Consider the following 25,817-nt stretch of genomic DNA (forward strand, 5'->3'; position numbering starts at 1 on the left):
GGGGGTGGCGACTCCTTGGCACAGCTGTCCAGAGAGCTGTGGGTGTCCTATCCCTGGAGGTGCTCAAGGCCAAGTTGGATGGGACCTGGGCAGCCTGAGGACATCCAGTCCACGGCAGGGTGTTAGGCTGGGGGTTCTCTAAGGTGCCTTCCAACCTAAACCATTCTGTGATTCTGTCACTCAGACTGCGTGAGATGATGCTTTCACACTACCCTGTACGTCCGCACGGTTCAACCTATCTCCTATCCCATCTCCCATCACCCCGTCTCCTAACCAGTGCCGATCTCGCTCACATACGTACAGCGCTCGATGCCCGCACTTTTGCGTGCACATCCTTCGCTGTAGCCTCCCTGGAACGGGCTCAGGGCACTCCACGTCGCAGATAAGCGCTGCATCAAAGCTACCGCAGCGCACCCGCTTCCTGCCCGCCGGCGGGGCCGGCACCGGCGGGGCCGCTCGGGGCTGCGGCTGCTGCCGGGCCCTTGGCCGCCTCCCGGCGCCATTACCCCGAGCTGCCGGCAGGGGGCGCTGCGGGACGGCAGCAGCCACGGCCCGGGCCCGAGCGGGGCGGGGGCTGCTTCGTGACGGCCGTCGGGGGCTGCCTGCACTGCCCGGTATCTTAAGGGCTCGTCTCATCCCTTTCTTTCCTCTTTCCCCCTTTCCCCTTTTCTTTTTCCCGCTCTCTTTTACCCTTTTCCCTTCCTCCTTAACCTTTTCCCCTTCTTCCTTCTCCCTTTCCCCTCTTCCTTTTCTCCTTTCCCCATTTTTCCTCATTCCCTTATTCCTTTTCCCCTTTTCAGTTTTCAATTTTTCCCCATTTCCTTTCCTTTTTTTTTTTTTTTCTCTTTTCCTCTTTCTCTTCCCTATTTGAATTTTCCCCCTCTCTCCTCTCCTCTCCTCTCCTCTCCTCTCCTCTCCTCTCCTCTCCTCTCCTCTCCTCTCCTCTCCTCTCCTCTCCTCTCCTCTCCTCTCCTCTCCTCTCCTCTCCTCTCCTCTCCTCTCCTCTCCTCTCCTCTCCTCTCCTCTCCTCTCCTCTCCTCTCCTCTCCTCTCCTCTCCTCTCCTCTCCTCTCCTCTCCTCTCCTCTCCTCTCCTCTCCTCTCTCCTCTTTTTTCCACCCCCCTCCCTTCCCCAGGCTCCCCATTTCTTCACACCCATTGAAACATCCCTCCACACCAATGGAAATGGCAAAGACACCCTCAGGAGCTTTCACCTTTAGTACTTCAGCCCCATATAGGGCCGCACCGGAGGCAGAAGGTGCTGCAATTTCCCCCATTCCCCCACTACCTGCACCTGTTTGCTTGGGTCACAGTCAGAACAGCAACATATTATTATTATTATTATTATTATTATTATTATTATTATTATTATTATTATTATTATTATTATTATTATTATTATTATTCCTTTTTAATTTTGCAGCCAGCCAAATGCTGCAGAACCCAGAGGTGAAGCAGCCGAGCCAAACCCTGCCCTGTGTTATGGAAATCGCGGCTGCCACCCGGCAGATGCGGGCTGAGGAAATAATGCGGCTGTTGAGCCGACACAGAGGAGGAGAGGGGAGCTTTTGTCTGGCACTCGCCGGGGTTGGAGAACACTTGTCGAGCAACAACTGGAGCTCATTGAAAAGAAGTGGAGGTTATTAGGAGCGTTTCGCTCGATGCCGATGGCCCCGTAATTTTTCCCTTCAGATGCCAGGCAGAATCTGTGGGGCTGGGAGGGAGAAGAGAGATACCACCTGACAGCACGCTGATGGTGGAGAGAATAAATAGGGCTGGAAGCAGCCGGCAGGGCTCTGGCAGCTCGGACCCCGTGTTTTAAGGGTGCTTTGCCTTCCCCAGGGTAACTGGGGCAGCACAATGATCAGCTGGCCTGGGAGACATCCATCCATCCCTCTATCTACCCTCCTATCTCTCCCTCTGTCTCGATGCACGACCCTCCAGCCTCCTTTCTCTGCTCTGAAATAAAAAGCAGCGATCCCCTTTCCGAAGCCAGGAACGAAATGAATGCCTTCTCTCCCTAATTCAGGTAGCTCCTCATAAATCTTCCCAGCTTCAGCATGGTCTCCTAGGACTCCTGGGGCAGTTGGGAACCTATGTAATCAGCTCGGATGATCAGCACTGTTTGTCACTCTCCAGTTGCCGAAAAGCCCTTTGAACCCTTTGTGTCTTTATTGAATGATCCCGGAGTCCCCTGACGATTTTGCCAGTCTGGCCCATTCTGCACGCCAGCTCCTGGGTTAATAACCCACTGAAATCCCGCAGTGAGTGCGGAGGGTGGGGAGAGCCACGGCCCTGCTGCCAAGCCTCTTATCACAGCATCTTCCCATGTCTCCTCCTCGGTGCTCCCACACGCTGCAGATTTCCATGAAAACACAAAACGTGGCCAGCAAGTAGGGCTCAGAGCCAGCATGAGAACATCCAGGGAATGATACACCTGGTGCTGAGAGAAGAAAGCTAAAAGTCCCCGTGGGGAGACTCAACAGGGGCTGGGGCAGATGAAAAGTCACAACATCTATGGGTGAATGTGTTTATTTTTAGTACATTTTAGTGCTTTTTTTGGTTTCAGTTGGTCAGGAACCAAGCTGAGGGATGGCGGCTGCTGGCAGAGGTTTGCTGTGATGCTGAGCCCTTTGGGAGCACTGCTCAGGTTGCAGCCTGCTGGAAGCAAATCCAAACCTGTCCAAACCCAGGAAGATTCCTTCCATCAGGGAAATGCTCAGCTGTCATCTTTATAAATCGTTTGAGTTGGAAGGGACTCTTAAAGGTCACCTGGTCCAACTCCCCTGCCATGAACAGGGAGAGCCATGCCCACCTTCAGTGGACAGGTCTCTTAGGCTGAAGTTTTGCTGGCAATGTTTGCCATCTGCCCCAGCATCCCCAATAATCCCACGGTGATCACCAGCCAGATCTGCACCTCTTCTCCACCCAGTTCTCCCCAGAGGCGTTGTTGGTGTTTCTCCTCCTGAAGGATGCAGCTCTCCATACCTCACAAGTTAGTGTGGACCTCCACCAAGACAGGCAAAGTAACCTAATCTATGAGCGCATTAGGGTGTTGGAAAACAATAATCCAAGAAGGAAACACATTATCTGTCCTTGTTACTTTACAAAGTAATTTAAATTAATTTTTCCCTAGAGTGGTTAGGGAGCACAGCAACTCGCCCTTGCCTATTCTCTCCGGCTAATGAAGCTTTACCAGAGACTGCTCGTGAATTCCTATTAAGACCTCATCTTAGAGGTTACAGGGCAAAGCAATTTCTGCTCCTGGGAAAGATGCCTATGAATTTGTAATTGTAAGGCCGTGTTTGATAGGGATTAGCATCTGAAAGGGGTAGAGTGGTGGGTAGCAGAGAAAACATTATTTCAATTAGCAGAAGAAAAGCAACTTAACATCTGATTATAGTTTACAGTTTCAATTTTCTCCTATTCTGGCATTTGGGATAATTATTTCCTGAAATCATCCACACCCACCAAGCAGCCAACTCTGCCTTTCTTTTCCTCCTGGTCATGTTGGTAGTGATTGACATGGGAATGGCTGATGAGCTGGCTTTGTTCCTTTCTGTTCTTCTCCCAGGCAATAGCCAGACTCAGGGAATGTGGGGATGGAGGGGAGGATGCTGTGGCAAGCCTGACTAAAATGAGATGAGCTGTTTCCCATCATGCCCAGGAGGTGTAGGACGTGGTGGAGCTTTGCTCAGCTGTTGGGTTCAAGGCTGGTGTAGTGGTCAGCAGCATGGCACAGTGCTAATGCCCTTCGCTCCCACTCACAAAATGGTGCAACTGGGAAAACGTTTAAGGAGACTGGAAATGCCCTGGGACACCTAATGCTCAGAGCTTTCCTCTGCACTCAGGAATTGCCTCTCATCACTCATTTACTTTCCTCCCAGCCTACAGAGGCAGATGCCTTTTGCTCTGTATGGACTTGCCACAACCCACGGTCCTGCTGCTTTTCTCTGCCTTATTGGTCTCCTGCTTCCTTAATGGCGATGCAATCGGTTTTCAGGCTGGAGATTCCTCGTAAGAAGGCATGTTGTTATTTAAGGAAGATCACGAAATCCATCCTTAATGAAAGGATGGGAGAAACCCTTTCTACCAAGTTACGCTGAAGCCTGAGATTATCATTTTTATGGGCTTCCAATCTCTCCAGCCTTGTGTCTTATCAGCAAATGCAGCTGGAGGCTTCAAAACACTCCCAGCTTGCTGCTGATTTTGTGGGATGAAGATTAGAGATGATCAGATAGTGAATTATTCATTCCACTTGATATCTCTGGGCAGGAGGGAATATCCAAGCAAAAGTCAGCTCCCTCCTAGCTGTCTGAGCATCTCCTGCTCTTCCAGGGAAGAGCAGAGGCAAGGGGCCAGGCTGACATGAACACAGAGCCAGAGCCTCAGAGCCATTGGTCCCACCAGCCTCCTTCACCTGGTGGGCAGAGAAGCAGCAGCAGTGGTTTAAAAATGAATGAAGGTAGATTTACATTGGATGTAAGGAAATTTGTCACGATGAAGGTGGTGAGGGAATGGAACAGGTTCCTTGGGGAAGCTGTGGATGTTCCATCAATGGAAATGTTCAAAGCTGAGCATGATGTGGCTTTGAGGTCTAGTGGCAGGTGTCCCTGCTTATGGTAGAGGGATGGATTAGGTGGTCTTTAAGGTCCCTTTCAACCCAATGATTTTGTTATCTCAGAGGAAAATGAAGAGAGTAGCACAGCCCTAGGGTGGATGAAGGGTCACAGACACAATACCAATGTTAGAGACCACCTACCAGCTCTTGTGGGACCTCTTTGAGCCATGTAATAAAGCACAGGGTGGGGTGAAGGCCCCGTGGAAGACGTTGGGGCAGCCATGCTCTACTGCATGACGGCAGCTGGGTGCCAGCACCGGTTATTACACAGTCCAATTGGACATTGTTTCATGAAATTCCTCTGGGGGGTGGTGGCTCTGGATGTCCCTTGTCCTTCTCCATGCTTCCCAGACCTTGCACAACCCTTCTGCCAAGTGACTCTGCCACTGAATAACTGGCCAAGGAAATAGCTCACCCATTGCAGGAGGGGAACGTCCTGCCAGCCCTGACTTGACCCTGTTGGGGAGTCTGGGCAAAAACCCATGTTTTCAATGGAAGAAAAAATATATATTTTTTTATTTTTGCACTGTTCAGGCTTGCTTTTATCTATTTTATCTATTTATTTATTTCTTTATTTTTATGTCTCTTTCTGGTGAAGTGTGGGGGAGATGGGGTGGATGAAACAGGGGAGGAGGTTGAGAGGGAGGAAGGAAATGAAGGAAAAACAACCCAACCTCCATACAGACACTGAAGCCCACAATGTTTCTCAAAGAGGAACTGGCATCTGCTCTGAGCCGTATCACCCAGGAACACATTTTAGGCTCAGGAATGTGCTCTGAGCCAATGTTAATTTTGGTTAAAAAGAAGAAAAAAAAAAAAAAAAAGAGGAAGAAATGTCAGGTTTTTTTTGAGGATATCAACATAATTCTGAAATGCCAAGACCTGGATTTGTCCAAGTCCTGTTCTATGGGAAACAGCTCCTAAGAGTCCCTTGGAGAGAGCTGGGCTGGGGCTCAGTGCTGCAAACAGAACTGCCCTTCTCTGCCTCAGTTTCCCCCTTCAGTGAAATGTCTCCAAAAGGGTTTGCTCTGCCACATCCCTGTGCTGCCAAGAGCATAAATGTGAGGGATAGCAACACATCCAAAGTGCTGCAGTGGGAACTTGTAGCTTTTGGTCTCTGCTTTGCATGCTTCCACTGCGAGAATTCCACACGCTTCCACTCCTCCCACAAAAAGACAAAGCGGTGGCAAATTATTTGCTGAAATTTCTGATCTTGTCCCTACAATAAACCTATTGCCATTGCTGTTCCTCATCCCCCCCCCAGGCCTGGCTGAGTGACGTGCAGCCAAGCAGGTGCCACTGGGCCCTTTGGCCACAGTTGTGCATACCTCCCTAATAGCTGCCATAGGCTCAGCAGATGCCTGGGAGCAGAGAAGAGCTTTGAGATAAGCAAAGGAATGAGTCCCTGCCCTCATGGCCAAGGGCAGAAGAAGAAGAACCCTGCCTTAAGATTCTTCTTTCTTTGGAAATCAGCCCTGCTGTCCCTGGGGCTGAGCTGAGCAGAGAAGATGGGAAGAAGTCCCCGAGTGTGGAGAGGCTGAGAGCGATGTGGATGCAGGGTGGGCAGCAATAGGTGGCAGATGTTACAGGTGCTGCACTTGCTAAAGACAGACCCAGGACTGGGTGTTGGTGAAGCTTTCTGCTGAAGGCAGGCTTTTTTCTTTTTTTTTTTTTTTCCTTGTGAGGTTGTGCTAAGGAATAAGCAGCCAAGAGCACAAGACCTGCGTTCTTCTTTGGAATGGATAACATGCAAATATGTTGCTGGGAAACCAAAGGTCACTCTCATTATTATTTCTTCGTAAGCCAGCTCATCCCTTTTGGTTTGTAACAGCATTGCTTTTAAAGGGACACACTATAGGCACGTCCTTCCCAGGTGCATGGAGAGAGTTCCCTCCTTGGAGAGACCTTTCCCTGCATGAGCAAAGCTGGTGGGGCTGAGGCTGAGCCCACCTTGTGCTGCATGGGGGATTGAGGCAGGGGGAGATGAGTGTGCAAAGGAACTCGGGGGAAAGCTGGGGGCTGGGCTTGTGCACCTCAATTTCCAGGATAAATGAGACTGCTTGAGGTCTGGGGAAAGCAGGGGAATGAAGAGCAGGATGACAGCACTGCTGTTGTGTGTTTCTATCTCTTGTGGTGTCAGAAAAACTTCAGGATCAGCCCTGAAGGCTCAATAAAACCAATGCTCTGTGTATGATGTTTAATAGTCTATCTAGCAACGTCTGTTGCAGCAATCAGCAGTGAGGCTAGTTTAATAAAGGATGTTTCTAAGCCACAAATGTGTTTTCCCAGCTTGTTAATGACACTTGGTGCAAAGGACAGCAGCATTCCTCTCCTGTACCTGGCACTCCGTTCCCCTGCTAAGCTGTGCTGTGTGTGGTATCTGTGCTCTGTGGGTGCTCCCCAGGACTCCAGTGCTGGGATGGGGCACAGGGGTGGGAAGGGGTTCCTAGGGGAGCCCCAACCCCTGCTCTGTGGGACAAGAGGTGCTGACGGGGAGCTCTCAGAGCTGAGATTTCAGCTCTCTGCTCGGCCGCATTCCCCAAAGACCACAGCAGGGATTTACCGATGAGGGCGTTAGTTCTTCCTCCCGCACCCGTACAATCGCTGTCCGTGTATCTCGGCTCCCTTCCAAGCCCTAAGGGAACAGCCAGGTTCAAGTCACCTTGCCCCAAATTCCCCTTAATCCCTCTCTCTGGGGCGGAAGAAAGAGACACCTCCTCCACACCCTCCTCCCCTTCCCGGGGTCGGATTTGAATATCCAGGTGTGAGCATCAGCCACTCTCGTTAACAAGTTTGATAATTTACCCGGCTCGTTCCTGCCTGAGGGATCTGAACGCAGCGCGGCTCCTCCCGGCCCCGCAACGCCGTTCGCAGCCCCACCGCCCCGCATCGTAACCCCGCACCATGCCGGCCCTGCGGCTCCTCGCCCTCGGGCTCCTCCTGGCTCTGGAGCCCGCGAGCTGCCAGGAAGGTAAGAGCTCCATTCCTGGAGAAACAGAGGCACGAGGGGTAGGGGTGGCTTTTGGGACAGGAGAGCTGCTTAGGAACGGGAAAAATGCCTCTGTTCCCCCTGCAGCTCTGCCTTCCTATGTGAGCTCAGTGGTAGATCTGGCTGCAGATGGAACAGTCTTTACCTGTTTAGCTTGATGCCAGGTTACACTTTGATGCAGCAGCTCCAACTGATCCCCAGCACTTAAAGATGGGCGATGTGTTTTCTTACAAATTGCTTTCTTATTTGCCTCTGGAAGGCACTGCTCTGCTTCTCGCTCTCAAAGCGGCAGGATTTGTTAATTTGTAGCTCTGATCCCTGTGGAGGTGGTAGGGCCAAATATTTTCCTCTGCAAATCATGCTTTCATTCCCTTCCTGGAGACTTAATAGAGAAACTTCCTATTGCTCTGACATTATTTTTACGAAACTCGGGACTTGTCTGACACTACAAATAATCAGGAGTAATTAAAACAAATCAGGTCCTGCCAAAGAGCTGGAAAATTCCCTCCCCCTTTCTCCTCCTGATGCTCTGGCCTTGACCGCTCTTCCTCTATTTGTTTACCAACTCGTGAAAGACTGAGCAGTGTGGGGTCTCCACTGTCAGCAGGATTGGATGTTTTGCTGCTGCCTTGAAAGAAAAAAAAGAAGGGGAAAAAAAAAAAAAAAAAAAAAAGCCTTTAGTGAAGTTTAAGAGCTGGCACAGCTTCCTCGGCCATAGCAAAGCACTGGCACAGCTGCCCAGGGAGGTGATGGGGTCACTGTCCCTGGAGGTGTTAGGAACCATGGGGATGTGGCACTGAGGGATGTGGTCAGTGGGCATGGTGGGGTGGGATTGGGGGTGGTGGTCTTAGAGGTCTTTTCCAACGTCTATGATTGTATGAAAGCTCAGGGGACAGCTGATGCCTTCTAAGCGCTCAGGAAAGATGGCCCAGAAGTCCTGGATGTACCTTCAGACCAGCCTTGGAGCATGGAAACAGAGTTACAGCACATGAAAGGGCTTATTTTGGCACTGGTGTTTTCCCTCGTCTTGTTTGTAGCTGCAGATGGATGTGTGTGTGTCTGCCAGGGAGTGCAGAGTCTGCATCCCACGCTGGTTAGTTGGCTGAGGAATTCCTGCGTGATGGAAAAAATCATCATTACTATGGGCAGAAGGGAGATGAGATGGCAGGGATGCTCTAGGAGGGATGCCTCCATTAAAACCTTTTTTGGGAAGGGGTCTCTCATCCTCAGGGTCATGCACCTTGTTGAGCACTTTGCCTCTGCTCTGGTTTTCTGCTCATATTTGTGCACTGTGTTCTCGTAGCCCCTGGCATGAGGCTGTGAGGCTGCTCGAAGCCAGAAGTGCCCCATTCTTATGTACTGCTCATCCCTTTAGCTCTGGGTGCTCTGAAATTGCATGGGAACAACGGTCTGAGGGAAGCTTTGCTCGCAAAACCTGTATCTCCTGAGCACAGCTGGCTGTGGGAGGTCTCCTACCATTTATCTTCTCACCTTCCCTCTTGGAAGACCAAGAGAAGAGAACTTGGAGGTTTTGGTCGCTGCTGAATGCCATAGATAAGTTGAGGTGGGATCTGTGGAGGTAGCCTACTCAGCCCCAGCAGAAACACCTATGACAGGGTGCCTAGGCCCAGCTCCAGGCAGCTTTTGAAGATCTCCAAGGAGAAACGTGCTCTGGTGCCCCATCACCTGCACAGCACAGAAGGACTTCCTGCTGTTTTGACAACAATCCATTCCCAAGCTGACCCTGAACTCCCTCAGTCCCATCACAAACCTCATTGCAGTCTGGAAACCATGGCCCCAGCAGGAAAATAAAACACAAATAATAAATAAATCTAGCAGAGATAACAGCCAAGGACTGAGCGAGGGAGGAAATGAAGCTGTCAGGCCCCCAGGGCAGGGGGAATGTTTGTCTTTGGGGCTGCACTGCAGGGCAGGAGCATCTCCTGCCCATTAGGTAGTGCAGGTGGTGACCAAGCCCTGCTCCCTCTGCCTGCTGCCACCCGTGTGGCACTGCTCAGCGCTGATCTGAGGGGCTGCAGTTGAGGCATGTGGATACAAGAGGGAATTTCCGCCTGGATTCCTCCTGTCTGAGTGTCGATCCAAAGGCTTTGCTGTGAGCACATCTGCACAGGCAGGAGGAAGGGTGAGACAGCTGCCAGCAGCACAGGCAGCGTGCCTGTGGGGGGCTGGTTTGCAAACACAGGTTGCATAGTCCACTTTTATTGCCTCTGGGGAAGGTTATCTGCAGTTGAGAGCAGAAATTTGTCTGGACAGTGTGTTCTGCCATGTAAGACTCTGGAGCTGGGCTGAAGTGTTCCCACTGGTGTCTGGTGGCAGTGGCTCTGACATGGCTCTGCAGAGCTCAGCTCCCTTCTGTGTGTTGCTGACACTGTGCTGGAGAATCTCACCCAAGTGGGCAAAGCACATAAATGCATTTCTAATCCCTCTTCTTCTTCTTTCCCTGCAGCCAGGGGCAAACTTCAGCCTTGGTCACAAGGTGTCATTGCTGTGGTGGTGTTTCTGGTGCTGGTGGCAATCTGCTTCGTGGTCAACAGATTCTGGTGCAAGAAGCAGCAGTGAGTGCTGGGGCCCTGGGAGTGCTTGGGGCTGTTCTGTTTGTTGGTGGATAAGGTGGCCAAGCAGTCACAGCACTGTGATGTGGACTCAACCCATGGGAGATGCAGTGTGGGACCACTGCTCAGCTTGGCTGACCCTTGCCTGCCTGCTGGGCTATAGGACATGGTCTAGAAGCCCAGTGTTGATGAGGACAAGTGCTGGAGGTGCTTTCCCATGGGCCGAGATGTGCACACATGCACACAAACACTGTGTTGTGCCAGGGGAGGCACAGCCCTGCCTATCTTTCCCTGTCACTCCTGGCTGCGGGTGATCATTTTGCAACGGCGTACACAGAAGGCAACTGGAAAAACCAGTTAGCAGAAGAAAACAACCCTTTGTGTGTGTGGATGGATGAGCAGGAGCACCCTGCTGAGATGCCATCAGATCTTGCCAGGGTCACACGTTTCTGAGAGTCTCATATTATCCCCATGGTGTCCCCTTCTCTCTGCTGCTCTCCCCTTACCCCTGCACAGCCCCCAGTGTTGGGATCTTTCCTCTCCCCTTCCAGGGATAATGTTGAGACAGTGGTGAGCATCGGGGCCAAGGAAGAGGCTGTTGTGCCCAACGGACGTGAAGGGACATATGTGACCTCTGCAGTGAACTTCAGGTGAAGCATCCCTCCCTGTGACCCTCAGGCTCAGCAGTCATGTCCTGTTCTGTCCTCTGGCAGGTGTTGGGACACGATGACAGCTTGTGCTTCTCCCTCTGACAGGTCCAAGGAGAACAAGCACGCCTATGAAAACACTTTGGATCTAGAGGAGAAGGTGATCACCACTGCCATGTAGCACCAGCTGGTGGCGGGACCCTCTGCACTGACATCCCCATGCATGGCAGCTCCTCTGTCCCAGGCCTTCAGACTTCTGTCCCTTTGATAGACCCTAGGAGAGGTCTGGGGCTGTCACCTCCCCAGTCCTTTGGCCATCCCCCCACCTTTTCAGCTCAGCTGATGTCCCCCACCCCCTGGACCAGGGGATGCTGACCCACTCCAGATGCTGCTGCATGCATGGGACCCCATGTTCCCTCCCCATATCCTTTCCCCTCTGGGAAACTGTCAATGGAGAACCCACTCTCATGTCAACATCTCATCCTCCTTTTTATGAACAAAGGCTCCATGCCATGCATTTCAAACTCGGAACAAATCGCCTCCCCTGTACATATCTTCTCTGCCAGCAATAAAAAGAATTGCTGTCCATCCAGGCTCATTCTGCTGGTGATCCACAGGATTCTCCAGCATCTCATGACACTCCCAGTCCTCAGGCACTTCAGAGAGGGTGGGACAGTATGGAGAAGGATGCTCAGAGAGGGGTCAACACCTCATGGGTGGGATCCATTGCTTATTTCCTAGCTTAGATTTCCTTAGCATCAGGGGATGTAGCTTGAGATACCATGTACAAGTTGTGACCTGGTGTCACCGACTGTTGCAAGCTCCTTTTCTGCAGCCACAGCTTCTGTAGGTGATGCTGCTGATGTTCCTGATGGGTGGGGACAGAAATTCAGGCGTGGTGCAAATCGGGAGTGTCCCCATGCCAGATATCTCCCCATTAAGGTAAACATCGTGGAGCCAATGCTGAGAAATCACAACTGGCATCAGGGAAATTGAACGGGGTGGAAGATGGGGCAGAAGGTTCAGAAGGGCTGAGCCCTGTGGTGCAGCTCTCCTTTTGCAGATGGAGGCTGCGTTGTGCTAGAAGTGCTTTTGTGACTGCAGGGCTGCAGCAGGATCTGGGTGCTGCTCTGAAATAAGCATCACTGACACTGCCTCATGCCCAGGTAATTTCGGGGCGTATGGCCATAGGGATGGGAAGGAGTCCCCTCCCCACCCCCCCCCAGCTCACCTCCTGTCTTTTCTTTGGTGGCTGCCACACTGCACAGCTCTGACAAACAAGCTTCCCAGATCTTCCTGGTAATGATTTGCTTAGCAGAATGTACAAGGATTACTCATTTTTCAGCCTGCTGTGTCAGCACTCTGGCTCGTGGCTCGAGGAGTGGCAGAAAGATTGGAACCCATTAATTTTTTACCTCTCAGTTGCAAAAGAAGTTACAAAACAGCGGCCTTATAATGAGTAACAAGTTGTCCCCGACTGCATGCACGCCCTGGGTGAGCCGTGATGGGTTTGGGGTGGGCAGTGGTGGCAGGTAGATGGTTGGATTAAATGATCTTAGAGGTCTTTTCTGACCTTAACGATTCTATGACGCAGGGTTGCTCAGTGTGTGGCATCCCATTTCTGAGGAGGGCAGATGTAAGTCTGGGCAAGGGCAGGGATGGGGATTTTGGGATGAACCCAGGCGGTCTCTAACAAACAAAACGGAGCAAGCATAAATGAAATTTATTGTTGGAAAATCTTAATTAGACTTTAAGCCCCAAAGGGAGAAAAGTGAGGTATTATCTGACGCAGCTAATGAGTGTTAAGGGTCTATTGTTGTCTTTCTTGTTTACCTTTCTGTGCTGGTTGATATGGCCTGGATCCTCACCTGCGTTGCCATAATTAGGATATCTCATCTCCCACTGATAGGGCTGGGGATGCTGTTTGTAGCACAACGCTGCACCATCCCTTCCTGGTGGAAGAGCATGGTGAGGAAGACAGTGTCCTGGCACCCACTGCACTCCCCATGAGCTGGGGGATGCCCTAGGGCGCCCTGCAGTACCTGAAACCTTGGGATCATCAAATCATAGAATGGCTTGGGTTGGAAGGGACCTCAAAGATTATCTGTTACCAATCTCCTGCCATGGGCAGGGTTGCCAACCATTAAAATCACCTGCTGGCCCCAGGTGATACCACTAACAAAGGCATGTTAATTCTGCCTTACTCTGAGGATATGTGAATTATTCCAGGTGGTTATTCCATTATTCCATTATTCCATTCCATTATTCCAGCAACTGAGGGGTTGCTGTATGGGGTTGAAGTGTTGCAGAGTAGGAGGTTTGTTCCACCCTTGCCCCACGCAGTGCAGCCTTGGCTTGTTGTCTTGGTGCTGGGCTCCTCAGCATCCAAGCAGCGGGATTTGGACCTGCAGAGCACAAAGGGAGGTTTGGCACCACTATGGGAGTGAGTAACAGTGCTAGAACACATGGAGGGGGCTATCACAGCCCCTTGGGGTGCTGCCTGGTGGCATCGGTGCAAATGGGAGCAGGGCATGTGAGATAGATGCGTGTGGGCAATGGGGCCACAAAGTTTTTGGTCTTGATTCAAGGTACTGAGAGCCAGGAGTAAAATACCATCCATTGTTGATTCATACACCCTTAGTAGCTCAACAAACATCCCTGGAGCCGGTCCTTATCACTTTATTACACCTGCTAGAGTGAATAGATTAAAGAGGACAGGGGAGGGGGGAGAAAGCAGAAGAATCCAGGAGAAAAAAAAAACAAAAAAAACAACCAGGTTTGGGGATTGTTAATTATTCTCTGGGGTCTCTAATCTTTAACTGGCAAACAGCATCGCTAACTGTCTTAAAGCCCCTCCTGGAACATCCTGATAATAAGCCATCTGCATGAAGGCACCCCGTTATCTGCCCTCCTCCAGCCGTCTGTGACATGGCTGGAGTGGGAGATAATGGATGTGCGCCGTGTAATAACGACACGTCATTCATGATTATCGGCCTGATACCCAACCTTTTAGCTCCATTGTTTGTGCATTGAAAAAAAAAATTAAATAAATTAAAAAAAGGAAAAAAAGGGAAGGGGAGGGAGGGAAAGATGGGGGGGGGGGGGGGGGGGGAAAGGAGGATTTTTGGTGCTGTGTGTACAGACTAATGCATCTCCCTGCTAAAGAGGCTGGCTCTGGTGGCATCTCCCTGAGGGGCTGTGGTACCCGGTAAGGAATCGCCCATCCGGATGCTGTATCCATGGTGATGGATGGAGAGGGAGGAGGCAGCACAGAATTGTCACTGCCTGGCAGGATGTTTGGGGAGATGAGGTCTCCAGCACTCTCTCTTCGTGCTGCTTTTGCAGTGGTGTCAGTGGAGGGGGTTGTGTTGCGCAGCCTTTTTACAGGGAAGATGTCTGATGGAGGTGGCAGAGCAGAAAGACCAAATCGTTCCCTGCACCTAAGAGCTCAGCCCCTCGAGGATGTGGGATTTTATTCTTTCAAAGCTGGGGGGAGGAGGAGAGCTGGGGCAGATCTCTGAGATCAGCGTGAGCCCATGGGTGCTGCAAGGGTGACGGCATCAGCACTTCTATCTGCGTGCAGCCCCTGTGCCTTATTCTCGATGCTCGCTGTGTCGGGAACAGGCAATGACTCGTCTTCCTGACCCTAACAACTCTGCCGCGAGCCCATAGGCAGCACCGGGCTGTGCTGCACTCAGAGCCAGAAGGGCAGATTTGGATTTTTCCCGGTTCTTTCAGTGCCACCCAGCGGAGCTGCGCGGACCTGCAAGCTGAGCTGGTGAAAAGGGGGGTCCCACGGCCGCCCCCCCGGCCCCCAACCTCACGGGGTGCGCATTGGGAACCTCCCCGTGCCCTCCCCTAAACCCCTCCAGCACCGCTTTCTGATGGTGGTTTTTTGCCTTTCACTCGGGTACTGAGCGCTCAGTTCTCAGCCCGTACAGGAAAAGTCTTGGGACCAACCCATACTTTATTTCTGCCCGTGGATTTTTGTCATTGCCACCGCTGCTTTTGTTCTGCTGCTTTAAAGGCAGCTTGCTGCGGTTATTTCCTTACCACAGAAATGCTAACATGGTGCAAGGCAAGGGCTTGTCGTCCTGTAGCACGGAAGGGCTGCAAGCTCTCTTCTCAGGGGATAAAATTCCTTCAGTATTTGTGGCTTGGGGAAATGCAATGCCAGGGCTGCACCCTCCTGCACTGCAGAGCAATGGGTGCAGCTCATTCTCAATGAGGCTCAATTGGCCTCTTCCTCTCCTACTGACTGTAGGTGCAAAAGCATCCAGGGACATGCTCCCAGACCACCTCGGCAAGGCTTTATTCACAATTTAGAGGATGATGAAGGTCATGTGGTGCTGAGGGCTTTCTCCAGGCTATCCAGTGTCTAAGTACCCTCAGCTCCAGGAAGTTGAGTGTCAGGTTGGGAAAACCTGCTGGTATTCATTTATGTAATGCCAGGCACAATGCCAGCCTGCAGCTCACCAAGGCAGGGCTCTTCCCTGAGCTTAACGTGGAGGTGCTCAGATAGAAATCCCATCAGGACAGGCTAGAGATGAGGAGAATGCAGAAGATCCCTGCTAACCCTCCAAAAAACCTCAGCTGTGCTTTTCCTTCTGCAAGGAGGGGACTTGAAGCTGCTGGGCACGATGGGCTCAGTGCAGGGTTAGTGTGGATGAGACATAAAGGTGGATCTGGTGGGTATAGCCCTCCCCAGCCCTGGCATTCAGGAAGGCTGCAGGTTGGCGACTCTGAGAGGAGAGTGGTCTTTGGGAACTGCTTGTGCCACCTCATAAGATCAGCGAATCTTTTTCAAATGCAGGTGGATGCCGCTGCTGGACTTGAGGATGAGCTGCTGTGTCAGGGTAGGAGGCTTGCAGGCATTAGGGAACAGCTCGAAGCGGAGCAGGGTCAGTGCCAGAGCCACCTTTATCTCGTTCATAGCAAACTGCTGCCCAATGCAGTTCCTGGGGAGAGGACAAAGGTTCAGATTGAAGCCTGCAAGTTATGAGATTTGCATCCACAGTGCCTTGGGGGTGGGAAGTGCTCTAGAGCTGGCAAAGCTCAGTAGGGATTCCACCATGGAGACTTCTTGAGATGGCCAAGCCAATTTGACCCAGGGGTGCTGAGGGGATTAGGCTCAGGAGCACAACCCCACGCACCCATAAGGAGGGAAAGGGATGAAGGATTTGTTACCTGGGTCCTGCAGAGAAAGGCAGGAAAGCGTGTGAATGCCTGTGTGCTGAGTTCTCAGGAGAAAACCTCAGGGGATCAAATACCTGTGGGAGGAACAAAGGCCATTTGGTCAGCATTGGCCTAACCATGAGTGGCACCAGGTTCTCTGGTGCCCAAGGTAGGGCTGGAATGGCCTTTGCTGCTCCAGGAGAGCTGCAGCTGACATTCATTCATTCCTCTGCAAAGCCACTGGATGGATGAAAAGAGGGTGCTGGTGGCTTTGCTGATGTTCCCCTTGGAGATATCTCATCAGAGCTGCTGAAGGCAGGAAGAGTAGCTCTATTTCCCCTTGCATAAAGGCAAGCCATTGTATACCTTTTTCAAAGCCTTTGGGGTGTTTGGTAACATCACTGAACTTTACATTTGGATACAGACTGCTGGAATAAAAACCAAAAAGAAGACCCACCCCCCAAAAAAATTTGGCATGGAGGTGCAAGCTGCCTTGTTCAAAGACAGTGGCAGTCTGGGCTCTGAGATCATCTCCCCGTTCTTGCTGTGAAGGTGACATACCTCAGGATCTTCCCACACATCCCTGTTCCTGTGAATACCAAATATGTTCAACGAAACCTGGGAACCTGGAATTGAGAAAATACTCATGATGTGAAAATACTCATCATATGAAGAGTGAAGACCAAGAGTGTTTGGAGGATGTTCTCCTTCCCTGGCCTCTGCAGGGGCTGTGACAGAAGATTAGGCAGAAACATTTCCAAGCCTGTCCACATGGGTCAGCTCTGAATCCTTCCCATGGAGGAAATAATGGTCTCAAAGCTGGGCCCCACTCTGGTACTGGTGGGTGAACCCCTACTCTTGGACATGATCAGCATTTGCAGGTCCGCTCTGAGCTCTGAACACCTGGTGCCCTGTTGCATGTGCCTGGGCCCTCGCCAGTAACCCTTCCAGGCTCAGTGAGTGTGGTGGCTTTGTGCAGCCTTTTGGAGAGAGAAGTAAAACTGGAAGCTCCCCAACCAGCCCCTCCGCCCTTGTGATGGACAGCAGCAGGAAGGATGAACACAGACCTTCAGGTAAGCTGCGCCCATCAGGAAACGTGACAGGTTTGGAGAGCCTTCGGGACACTGCAGGGACTGGTGGGAACATGCGCAAACTCTCCTTGATGCACATGGTGCTGTATGTCATCTTCCCCAGGTCCTCCCTGAAAGCAAACCAGGGCTCAGGCTGTGTTTGTTGGCAGCAATGGGGACATGAGATATTACATCATTAGTGTTGCAAACAAGACTTTTAAGGTCATCGAGCCCAATCCGTCCCCACCGTGCCCACTGACCACGTCCTTCAGTACTACATCCCCATGGTTCTGGAACACCTCCAGGGACAGTGACCCCATCACCTCCCTGTGCAGCCTGTGCCACTGCATCGCTGCTCTTTTGGAGAAAAATTTATTCCTGATATCCAACCTGAGCCCCTTCTCTGGCACAACTTACGGCAATTACCTCTACTGAAGAAAGCTTCAGGTAAAGAACTCAGAACTGCTAGCTCACCACTCAATGGTATCCCGTTTCCCCACAATCCCCTGGATCTCCTCCCTGCACCGTGCCTGGTGCTCGGGGTGCAATGCCATGCTGTACAGGAGCCATGAGATCCCGCTGGCTGTAGTGTCGTGCCCCTCAAACATGAATGTGTCCACCTCAGCACGCAGGTCCTCATCAGACAGGCCAACTCCATTCTCATCCTAGCAAAGAGGAGAACGTATCATTTGCATGCTCTCATTAATTGGGCTAGCTCTGCTGGGTGTTAAAACAGCCCTAGATGTTGAGGAAGAAGGACCTGGTTTGGTTTCTCTTGTATCTCCCTGTATATCAAGAACTAAGCCAGTAGAAATTAAATCCAGTATATGTGAGAACAGAGCTGCTGGTTGCTGACTCTGCAGTCAACAGAGCTGGGTTTTACTGCAATACTAGCTCCTGGCCCTTTGGCAGGACAGCCTGCTGCAGGACAACCCATTTGTTCCCCCATTACATTTTGCAGTAGTTTTTTTGCTTTGTTTTTGCTTTTGTTTAAGATGGTGGCACACAAGAAAGCAGAAGCCCTACAAAGAGCAGTGAGCAAAGTGTCTTCATTCTCAGCACCAAATGGCAGAAACTCTATCTAGAGTTCCTGAAGACATCTGTGAAGGTAAAACTACAGAAGGGGAGGAGCAAAACCTCCTGAGAGGACTGCAGCCAAGGCAAGCTCCTTGTAACCTCCCCAAAGGTCTTTCTTCAGGTTTCTGATAGCCCACACCTTTCAAAATAGGAACGTACTTGATGGAAATGAACAGGAAAGTGAAATTCTGAGCTATTTATGTTCAGTCACTGCATCTCACACATCTTTATTACCTTTCCTTTCTGTCCACCATTCCCCAGGCTAGGAAAAAGGGATGCTGGTTCAACCCTTGTGCCATGGAATCTATGGTGTCTGACGGGATTATTTCAAACTTTCACCTTGGTACAAAGAAGAATGTCCAGAAAATCCAGGTGTCTCTTCTTCAAGATCTTGTCTAGCTCCTTCTCATTGGAGAGCAATATCTTTCTTTCTTGTATTACTTTATCTGCGTGGAAAAATGATCAGTGTTAGATGCATCCTGCCAGAGAGCTCACAACTGTTTGTTCAGCCTCTTACACCCTGTTTAATTTGTAACTTTCTGACCAGTGCTTGTGGTAACCCCACTGAGCTGCTCCCCATGTGAATGTGCAAGAGGTGCAGCTGGGAGAGCAAGGAGCAGAAATACCTGTGTGGGCATGGGCCCGCCTGCAGGCGTCCTGAAACTCCCTGCTGCTGCGAGTCAGGTCATAGAAGGCATCTTGGTAGGAGAAATTCTGTATTCTCTTGTTTATGAGGGAGCCCAGGTCAAAAACGGCTTTGATGTAAGCATCTGAGTTGCTGTAAGAGGCCGAGGTCAGAGTTGGTGTTAGCAGTGCTAGTGGAGTAAATGGGGGCACTCGTTGTCCCAGAATTGGGAAGTCTGTGTGCTGACCTCTGAGTCTGGCAGTTGGTGCTGTAGCTGAAGGCACATTTCATGATGCTGTCCAGTGCCATCAGGCTGACGTTTTCAAAGAGCTCTACTGACTTCTTCTTCTCCCATTTATCCTAGTGGTGGAGAAAGTGTGAGGAGAGACAGACTTCCAGAGCAGACTCGGCCACAGTATCAGGTCATGGTTCCTGTCCCTGTCTCAATCCACACAGCTAATTATTTTCTCCAAGAAAAGAGGCCCTAATTCACTGCATATCCTGTGAACATAACCAAGCCATTCTTTGCATTTTTTTTTTCTGTGTTTACCATTGCTGGGCTATGAACAGATATTCAACTATATTGATTTCATTGGGAAGCAGCCGAAAGAATAAATGCAACAGCCAGAGGAAGCAATTTCAGAGAAACAAAACTAAAAAGAAAACTTAAAAAAAGAGTCCCCCCCAAATGACAGGGCTCTAGGAACCGTCTAAGTCTCTTCCCTTCTCTTACCAACATCACTTTGACCGATTCTGACATCAGGGGTACGTAAGATTTCAGCACATCATAATGAAACGCTGGAGTGAGCAACTTCCGATGCTGAAACCATTTGGTTCCACCCAAGATCAGCAACCCTTTGCCTGTAGACACCAGAAAAAGCCATCAGCTACTCCACTCTGCTCAAAACTCCAGCAGCCTCACTGCAGCTCATGGCCAAGCAGCAGGTGACGTGCAGGGCCTGGGGGGAAGACATGCTGCTCAGTGATGGGGACAACTCCAGTGCTAATCCTCACAGCCTAATCCACCTGCTTGTGTACTCTGGTTTTAGGATGGAAAAAGGTGAAATGAAGATGAGAGTAATGAAATGTGTGACGTGGCTGCTAGGGTTAATGGAAGAAATTACTCACCAATCCATGGAATTAAGAAGTGATAAGGTACAGGAGGCTTGGGATCTGTAAAACGAAGCAAAGACCAGAACAGCATAAGTGGCTAATGAATTCAACGTATCAAGAAAATTCAGGATAAATCGCCAGTAAAATCCCTCCTCTTTATCACAATGTACACAGGTTGCTCCAAAAGTAATGCCTCCTATTTATTTCCATGGAAACTGTAATAGCTACAAAGAGCAAAATAACACTATTTGATAGAGCAAATTCTCAGATACAAATCAGTATTTTTCAACTCTGTCACCACCATTGGCTGTGCATTTTTGCCAACAGTGAACAAGAAGTCTGCATGCCATGCCTATAAAAATCTGCACCAATGGAGGTGGCCCACTTTTTCACAGCTGCCAGGATGACATGATTGGTTCTCATCAGCCCAATCAACCCAAACGGATGGAAGTTAGAAGGCACCAAATCTGGACTACACAACTGGTGTGAGAAGAATGCCTGCCAAAACTGGCAACATGCCCCTCTTGTACACTCTTCAAACAGGCATATGGCCTATTATTGTAGTGTTACAAGAGAAAGGTTGTCCTCTTCTCAGAGTTCAACCCTTCAGCATAGCGTCGTGATAAAGCAGTAGTAGTTTGGATTCTGGGAAAACCAGAAGGATCTCTTCTTTCCTATTGCAAAGGACAATGCACATCACTGTACCCACTGAGGGCTGCATCTTGAACGTTTTCTTTGATGGGGAATTCACTTGTTGTCAATTGCCACTCCATGGACTGCTGTGGTGACTTGGGCTTGTAGCTGTGAGACCATGTCTTGTCAGTGGTAATGATGTGATTCAGAAAACTAACACCTTCAGCCTCTTTTTTTGTTCAATAGATGCTGACAAACTTGCATATGGCATTCTTTCTGTTCCTGTGCAATTGCTCATGGGACCAACATGGTGTAAACTTTATAATATAGACTCAGAGGTCAGCACATTTTATAATAATCCAACATTTCCACCATAGTTCCCAACGCATTGAAGCTAATATTCAGCTCTGTATGCAGCTCCCTGGTTGCAATCCAAAGATGAATTGATTGAGACAGCCTAAATGTCACGGAGTGACAGCTGTGCATGGCCATCCAGAATGTGGCTTGTCTTTCACATTGCTGTCACCACTGCTGAAATGCACCACTCAGCTCACTGTGCTCACATCCACTGTTTGTTCTCCACAAACATTCAGCAAGCATCAGTGAATGTCAACAGGTGCCATTTTTTTCTGTATTCAGGAATTCAGTGACACACCTTTCCTTTCTGTACACACACTTCTGTGTCAAACTCAGTTTTTTCATGCTGCCTCTCTACTTTGCCATCTGTTGTATGGCAACAAAATGTAATGAAATGTAGTTGGGAAGGTTCAGCCTCTACTGCCGTACCACCAACATCCTCTTCTGATTGTATGGGCCAACATAATAAAATAGGAGGCATTATTTTAGGAGCTGCCCTTGTAGAATCAGTCTTGTTTCCAAGAAACACTAGAGGTAGAATTTAAAAGTGATTTCTACGTCTATGATCTCAGTGAACAAGGGAAAAACTGGGTAAGAATATGTGTGGAAAATAAACAACTGTGACAAATCTCAAAGCTGAGAAGAATGAACGTAAGTTCTTGAGAACCCACCAAGCACAAACAACTCTACAAAAAGGAGCAGAGAGAAAGTCTTCAGATGTCTTTTGAATTGCTGTGCCCGATCATGCACGTTCCTGCATTTACCAGAAAGCATAAATATTGTGGTGGCTGATGGTGTAGGAGGACAGGCTTCCCAGGGAAGAGTGAAGGACTGTAATCCCCAAACCCAAGTGAAGAGAATTACCCCCTCGTCCAAGTATAGTCTTGGCATATTCAGGATGGTGGATTACTAGAGATGGCAGCACTGGTCCAAACCATCTGGGAAAGGCATATGGGTATTCTTCTCCCAGTGACACTACCAGACTTAACATTTTGTCACCAGTTATCTGCAATGATAGCGAAGCAAAAACTGAATTCAGGCAGAAAAACAAGAATGTGCAGGGAGAGCAGATGCTAAATTTATCTTCCTATGAAACCACATGCAAGTTGTCTCCTCCTGGGTAACAGAGAGAGCAGCTGCTGGCACAAAACCACCCCAGTTCTGTCCTTACCAGACGGTTGTGGCCATAGAGCCAATGTGCTGGGGGACCAGGAAATGCTTCCAGGGCTTTGAGGATCTTCCTCCTCTCCTTGTAGAATTTGACCACTTTCAGTAGGACAAAGATGACACCAAGCACCACACACAGCTGCAGAATGACAGCAGAAGGTCTGGCTATGTTGTCCAGGAGAGACACCATGCTGGCCTGAGTCTGGGGTGCCCAACACTGCCTTGTTCTGCTTCTTTTCTACAGTTCCTGCAGCAGAGCTGGCCAATTGCTGCTGATGCAAGGTCTGGATGAGTTTTATAGCAGAAGTGTACCAGTAAGCAATGTGTCAGCTTGACCAATAGCCAGAATTCCTACACTCCCTGTTGACCCTTTTACCCACTTGCAATAACCTGGATGGACAGAAATGGCTTGTTAGCAAACACTCTGTAAATATTTACTTTTTCTAAAGGTTGTTACATCCCAACACTGAGCGAAAATGCTTGCAGCAGCACAGAACTCCAGCTCTGACACCTTCACATATACCCAGGTAGATGAAAGATCAGTGCTGGTAGTCCCCAGTGCACCCACACAAGGTGAGAAGCAAACAGACTAATTCTGTTGGACTGATCCAGCCACCCTCAGCTGTAAAAACGGTGCTCTTAGTGACTGTAACAACACACCTGGACTGTAATCAAAGGAACAGCCAAAACCTGACCAGCAGACAAGGGATCATGCTTTCCAAGCGGTCCTATATAGATGAGCCAGGAGACAAAAGCATTGTCTAGAAGAGTTGACTCTGTCAATACGTAAATCAAAGAGTGGGAGAGCAGCAAAAAGAGCTGCAGTAACACTGAGGGACATCTAACCTGAAGGGAAGGGGTGATAATACAATGGTGTTCCCTCTACAGTTCTGGTGAGTCTTCCTTTCCCTGCCTGCAGGACTGCGGGAGGGCTTGGGCTGAAAATTTGCTACTTTTGGCTGATTTCTAGGTGTACTGCAAAGTCAGGGATCCCAGATGGGCTGAAATAACTTCCCATTTGGGTGTTTGGATATTATGAGGATCAGACGGGTCATCAGCTGCTGGACACTGAGGATTCTGAGTTGTGTGGGTGTTTCTCTTTGACTTAACACGTCTCCAAAACAAGGGTCTTTGGATGGATGGACACCTTCCTTTATTATTTAGTCTGGCTTAGAACATAGCCAATTGAAACCCATGTTTTCTGCTGGTAGAATCACTTTACTGAATGCACACAGCCCTAGTTAGAATGTTTAAACATTTGGGACAGAAAGTTTGTAAGAAAATATCCCACAAGTCTCATTCTCTGGGTATTACTTGACTCCATGATAATATTTGAAGGCTAGTAAACAGGGTAACTTTTCCCTCAGCTGGCTTGTGAGCTGTTTGTTAATGATTGCAACGAGTGCCCTTGGTACGGGCAGTTTCATTTATTCCTCAGAGCTATCCACCCCTTGTGAGAGCTTATAGGATAAGCCTGAGGGGGGCACTTTTGCTCTGACTTGAAAGATGTCACATTTATGAGCTACTCTACATCTGTTCCTGGGCTACTCACATTCTTGCTTGTCTTCTGGTGTTGTATGCAACACCACGAATCTTCAGCATTTCCCTATAAAATGTGCTGGGATAACTCAAGCTAACTGGATTCTTGATAGCAAGATGGGAAGATGTATTGCAGAGAGCTGCACCCCTGGAACTCCTTTAAGATGGTGCCTGTTGTTCTTCAGGCTAGGAGAAAAAAGGAGGCTCATCCCCTGGCTGGTATTTGTCATTGTGCTTTCTGCTCTGCGTCATTGCTGACATGCTGTATTGACCCAGAGCCTGGTAAATTATTAGAGCCACATCAACCAACTATTCTGAAATTTAAAGAAAACACCAATACTTCTTGTAAGGCAAAGCTGAGGATTAAACTGTTGGCTTGGATAACTTCTATGACAGGATAACTTCCATGACAGAGCAGAGTGTTTTCACACACCTGGCCAGCTTCATGATGCTCAGTGTATCATCTTATCCCTAGATGGATTTGTGCAAACATCCAGAGAGTGGGAAGTTGCTCAGGAGGCCAAAGATTGCAGTATGTCAGCTCAGGCATTCTTTAGGGAAGGAATTCATCCTACATTCATCCATAGCCCAAGCAGAAGAGATTCTATTTGCTCTCATGCTCCTGAGCAGGAGTGACCAACTCCAGAGGTTTCATGGCTGTGGAAGATGCATCTTCTCTCTACCACACAGCACCTCCAGTTCTTCCTATGATCATCCTCCATCATCTTCAATGTTGTGATTAGTAGGTAATTAGGAGAGGAAGCATTGTGTGCTGATTGGCAAGCTGGCTGGGAAACCAGATGAAATCACAGAGAGGATTTGGACAGATCTGTCATGATTCTTGGGGTTAAACTTGAAGTTCAAGCAGTGCATGCTACAGGAGATCCCATTCCCAACCTCCAGTGTATCGTGGACTCTATTTCTCCTTCAGGTGTTTTTACTTCTCACCCGTTTTTAAAAAAGCTTTCAGTCTTGTTCAGAGTCCCTCTAGGAAACAACCCATCAGCATTCAGCCTCTCCTCTGGCCTTACGCATGACCATGGATGGGAGAGAGAAAGGGGCTGAGGGCAGTGGGATGGCTTCTGTGGGTCATTTGTGCTGAAGACCTGTAGCACATGCAGAGAAGTTGGGTGCCTTGCCAGGGTTGTGTAAGGGATGAAGAGAGAGATGGGGGCTGAGCTGCTGGCAGTATCAATGGAGCTGTTTTGGGGTGTCCTATGACACCTATCCCATTACCAGAGTGACTGATCTGGACCTGCAATCCCCTATAAAATAGACATAAAATAGGTAGAGAAATCACCTAAGACTCAGGGTGGAGTCTTGGGTGATTTGGAGGGACCTGTCTGGGGAATCACTGGTATGGAGTCAGACTAAACTATAATTTCCTAGAAAGTCACACTGGGACAAAGTCCCTGGAATCTGTGTTTGATCATGGGTAACTGAGCAAGGTGGATTTTTACCCATCTGGTTCCCTGGTAGTTATTAAATAACCAGTATCAACGGCTGAGCGTGGAGTCAAGGATACTTGGGTTGTCTTGAAGGTCAAGTGAAAGAAGAGCCTTCAGCTGATAGGGAAGACAGAGCAGAGTGACTAAAGCTTCATTTATGGGGACTTCAAGCTATGAAAGTTGCTCTTGGGTTTAGGGAGTCTTCTCACTTAATATAGACACCTCAGGAGAAGTGATGACTTGGTGCATCACAGAATCACCAGGTTGGAAACGACCTGCAAGATCATCCAGTCCAACCACCCTCCCATTCCTATCAGTGCCACAAGCTACTAAACCACCTCTCGTAGCTCCTCATCCAGGCGCCTCTTGAACACTGCCAGGGATGGCGACTCCACCACCTCCCTGGGCAGCCATTCCAGTGCCTGACCGCCCTCTGAGAGAAAAAGTTTCTCCTAATATCCAACCTAAACCTCCTCTGGTATAACTTCTGGCCATTTCCTCGGGTCCTACCATTTGCCTGGGAGAAGAGGCCAGACCTTTTTGCACCACAACCTCCCTTCAGGAAGTTGTAGAGTGCAATGAGGTCTCCCCTGAGCCTCCTCTTCTCCAGACTGAACAATCCCAGCTCCTTCAGCCGCTCCTCATAAGACTTGTGCTCCAGACCCCTCACCAGTTTCGTTGCCCTTCTCTGGACACGCTCCAGGGCCTCAATGTCTTTCTTGTAGTGAGGGGCCCAAAACTGAACACAGTACTCGAGGTGCAGCCTCACCAGTGCTGAGTACAGG

General features: G+C 49.6%; 2 protein-coding genes across 2 annotated transcripts; one reads left to right on the forward strand and one right to left on the reverse strand.

The window, feature by feature from the left end:
- Nucleotides 1-7,379: 7,379 nt before the first annotated feature.
- Nucleotides 7,380-11,416, forward strand: PDZK1IP1 (PDZK1 interacting protein 1). Its single transcript, XM_048946010.1, has 4 exons — nt 7,380-7,590; nt 10,076-10,184; nt 10,733-10,831; nt 10,937-11,416. The coding sequence occupies exons 1-4, from the start codon at nt 7,524-7,526 to the stop codon at nt 11,007-11,009; spliced, it is 348 nt and encodes a 115-aa protein (XP_048801967.1). The 5' UTR covers nt 7,380-7,523; the 3' UTR covers nt 11,010-11,416.
- Nucleotides 11,417-15,113: 3,697 nt separating this feature from the next.
- Nucleotides 15,114-22,378, reverse strand: LOC125693755 (cytochrome P450 4A6-like). The gene is made up of 12 exons (XM_048946009.1): nt 22,050-22,378; nt 21,743-21,884; nt 19,904-19,948; nt 19,509-19,636; nt 19,023-19,135; nt 18,777-18,928; nt 18,490-18,596; nt 17,548-17,738; nt 17,071-17,204; nt 16,565-16,629; nt 16,016-16,098; nt 15,114-15,786 (listed from the first exon to the last, which is right to left on the reverse strand). The coding sequence occupies exons 1-12, from the start codon at nt 22,233-22,235 to the stop codon at nt 15,618-15,620; spliced, it is 1,515 nt and encodes a 504-aa protein (XP_048801966.1). The 5' UTR covers nt 22,236-22,378; the 3' UTR covers nt 15,114-15,617.
- Between the last annotated feature and the right edge of the window lie 3,439 nt (nt 22,379-25,817).

This window comes from Lagopus muta, chromosome 5, assembly GCF_023343835.1.
Source record: "Lagopus muta isolate bLagMut1 chromosome 5, bLagMut1 primary, whole genome shotgun sequence".
Taxonomy (NCBI): Eukaryota; Metazoa; Chordata; class Aves; order Galliformes; family Phasianidae; genus Lagopus; species Lagopus muta.

What these genes read in the sequence shown, in the direction of transcription:
- PDZK1IP1 (XM_048946010.1), top strand. Translation starts at nt 7,524, where the DNA reads ATGCCGGCCCTGCGGCTCCTCGCCCTCGGGCTCCTCCTGGCTCTGGAG. An exon ending in TTCTGGTGCAAGAAGCAGCA is followed by an intron (nt 10,185 to 10,732) that starts GTGAGTGCTGGG and finishes CTCCCCTTCCAG; the next exon opens with GGATAATGTTGAGACAGTGG. An exon ending in ACCTCTGCAGTGAACTTCAG is followed by an intron (nt 10,832 to 10,936) that starts GTGAAGCATCCC and finishes TCCCTCTGACAG; the next exon opens with GTCCAAGGAGAACAAGCACG.
- LOC125693755 (XM_048946009.1), bottom strand. Translation starts at nt 22,235, where the DNA reads ATGGTGTCTCTCCTGGACAACATAGCCAGACCTTCTGCTGTCATTCTG. An exon ending in ACCAACTGCCAGACTCAGAG is followed by an intron (nt 18,929 to 19,022) that starts GTCAGCACACAG and finishes GGCCTCTTACAG; the next exon opens with CAACTCAGATGCTTACATCA. An exon ending in ATGTGTGGGAAGATCCTGAG is followed by an intron (nt 16,099 to 16,564) that starts GTATGTCACCTT and finishes TTCCTCCCACAG; the next exon opens with GTATTTGATCCCCTGAGGTT.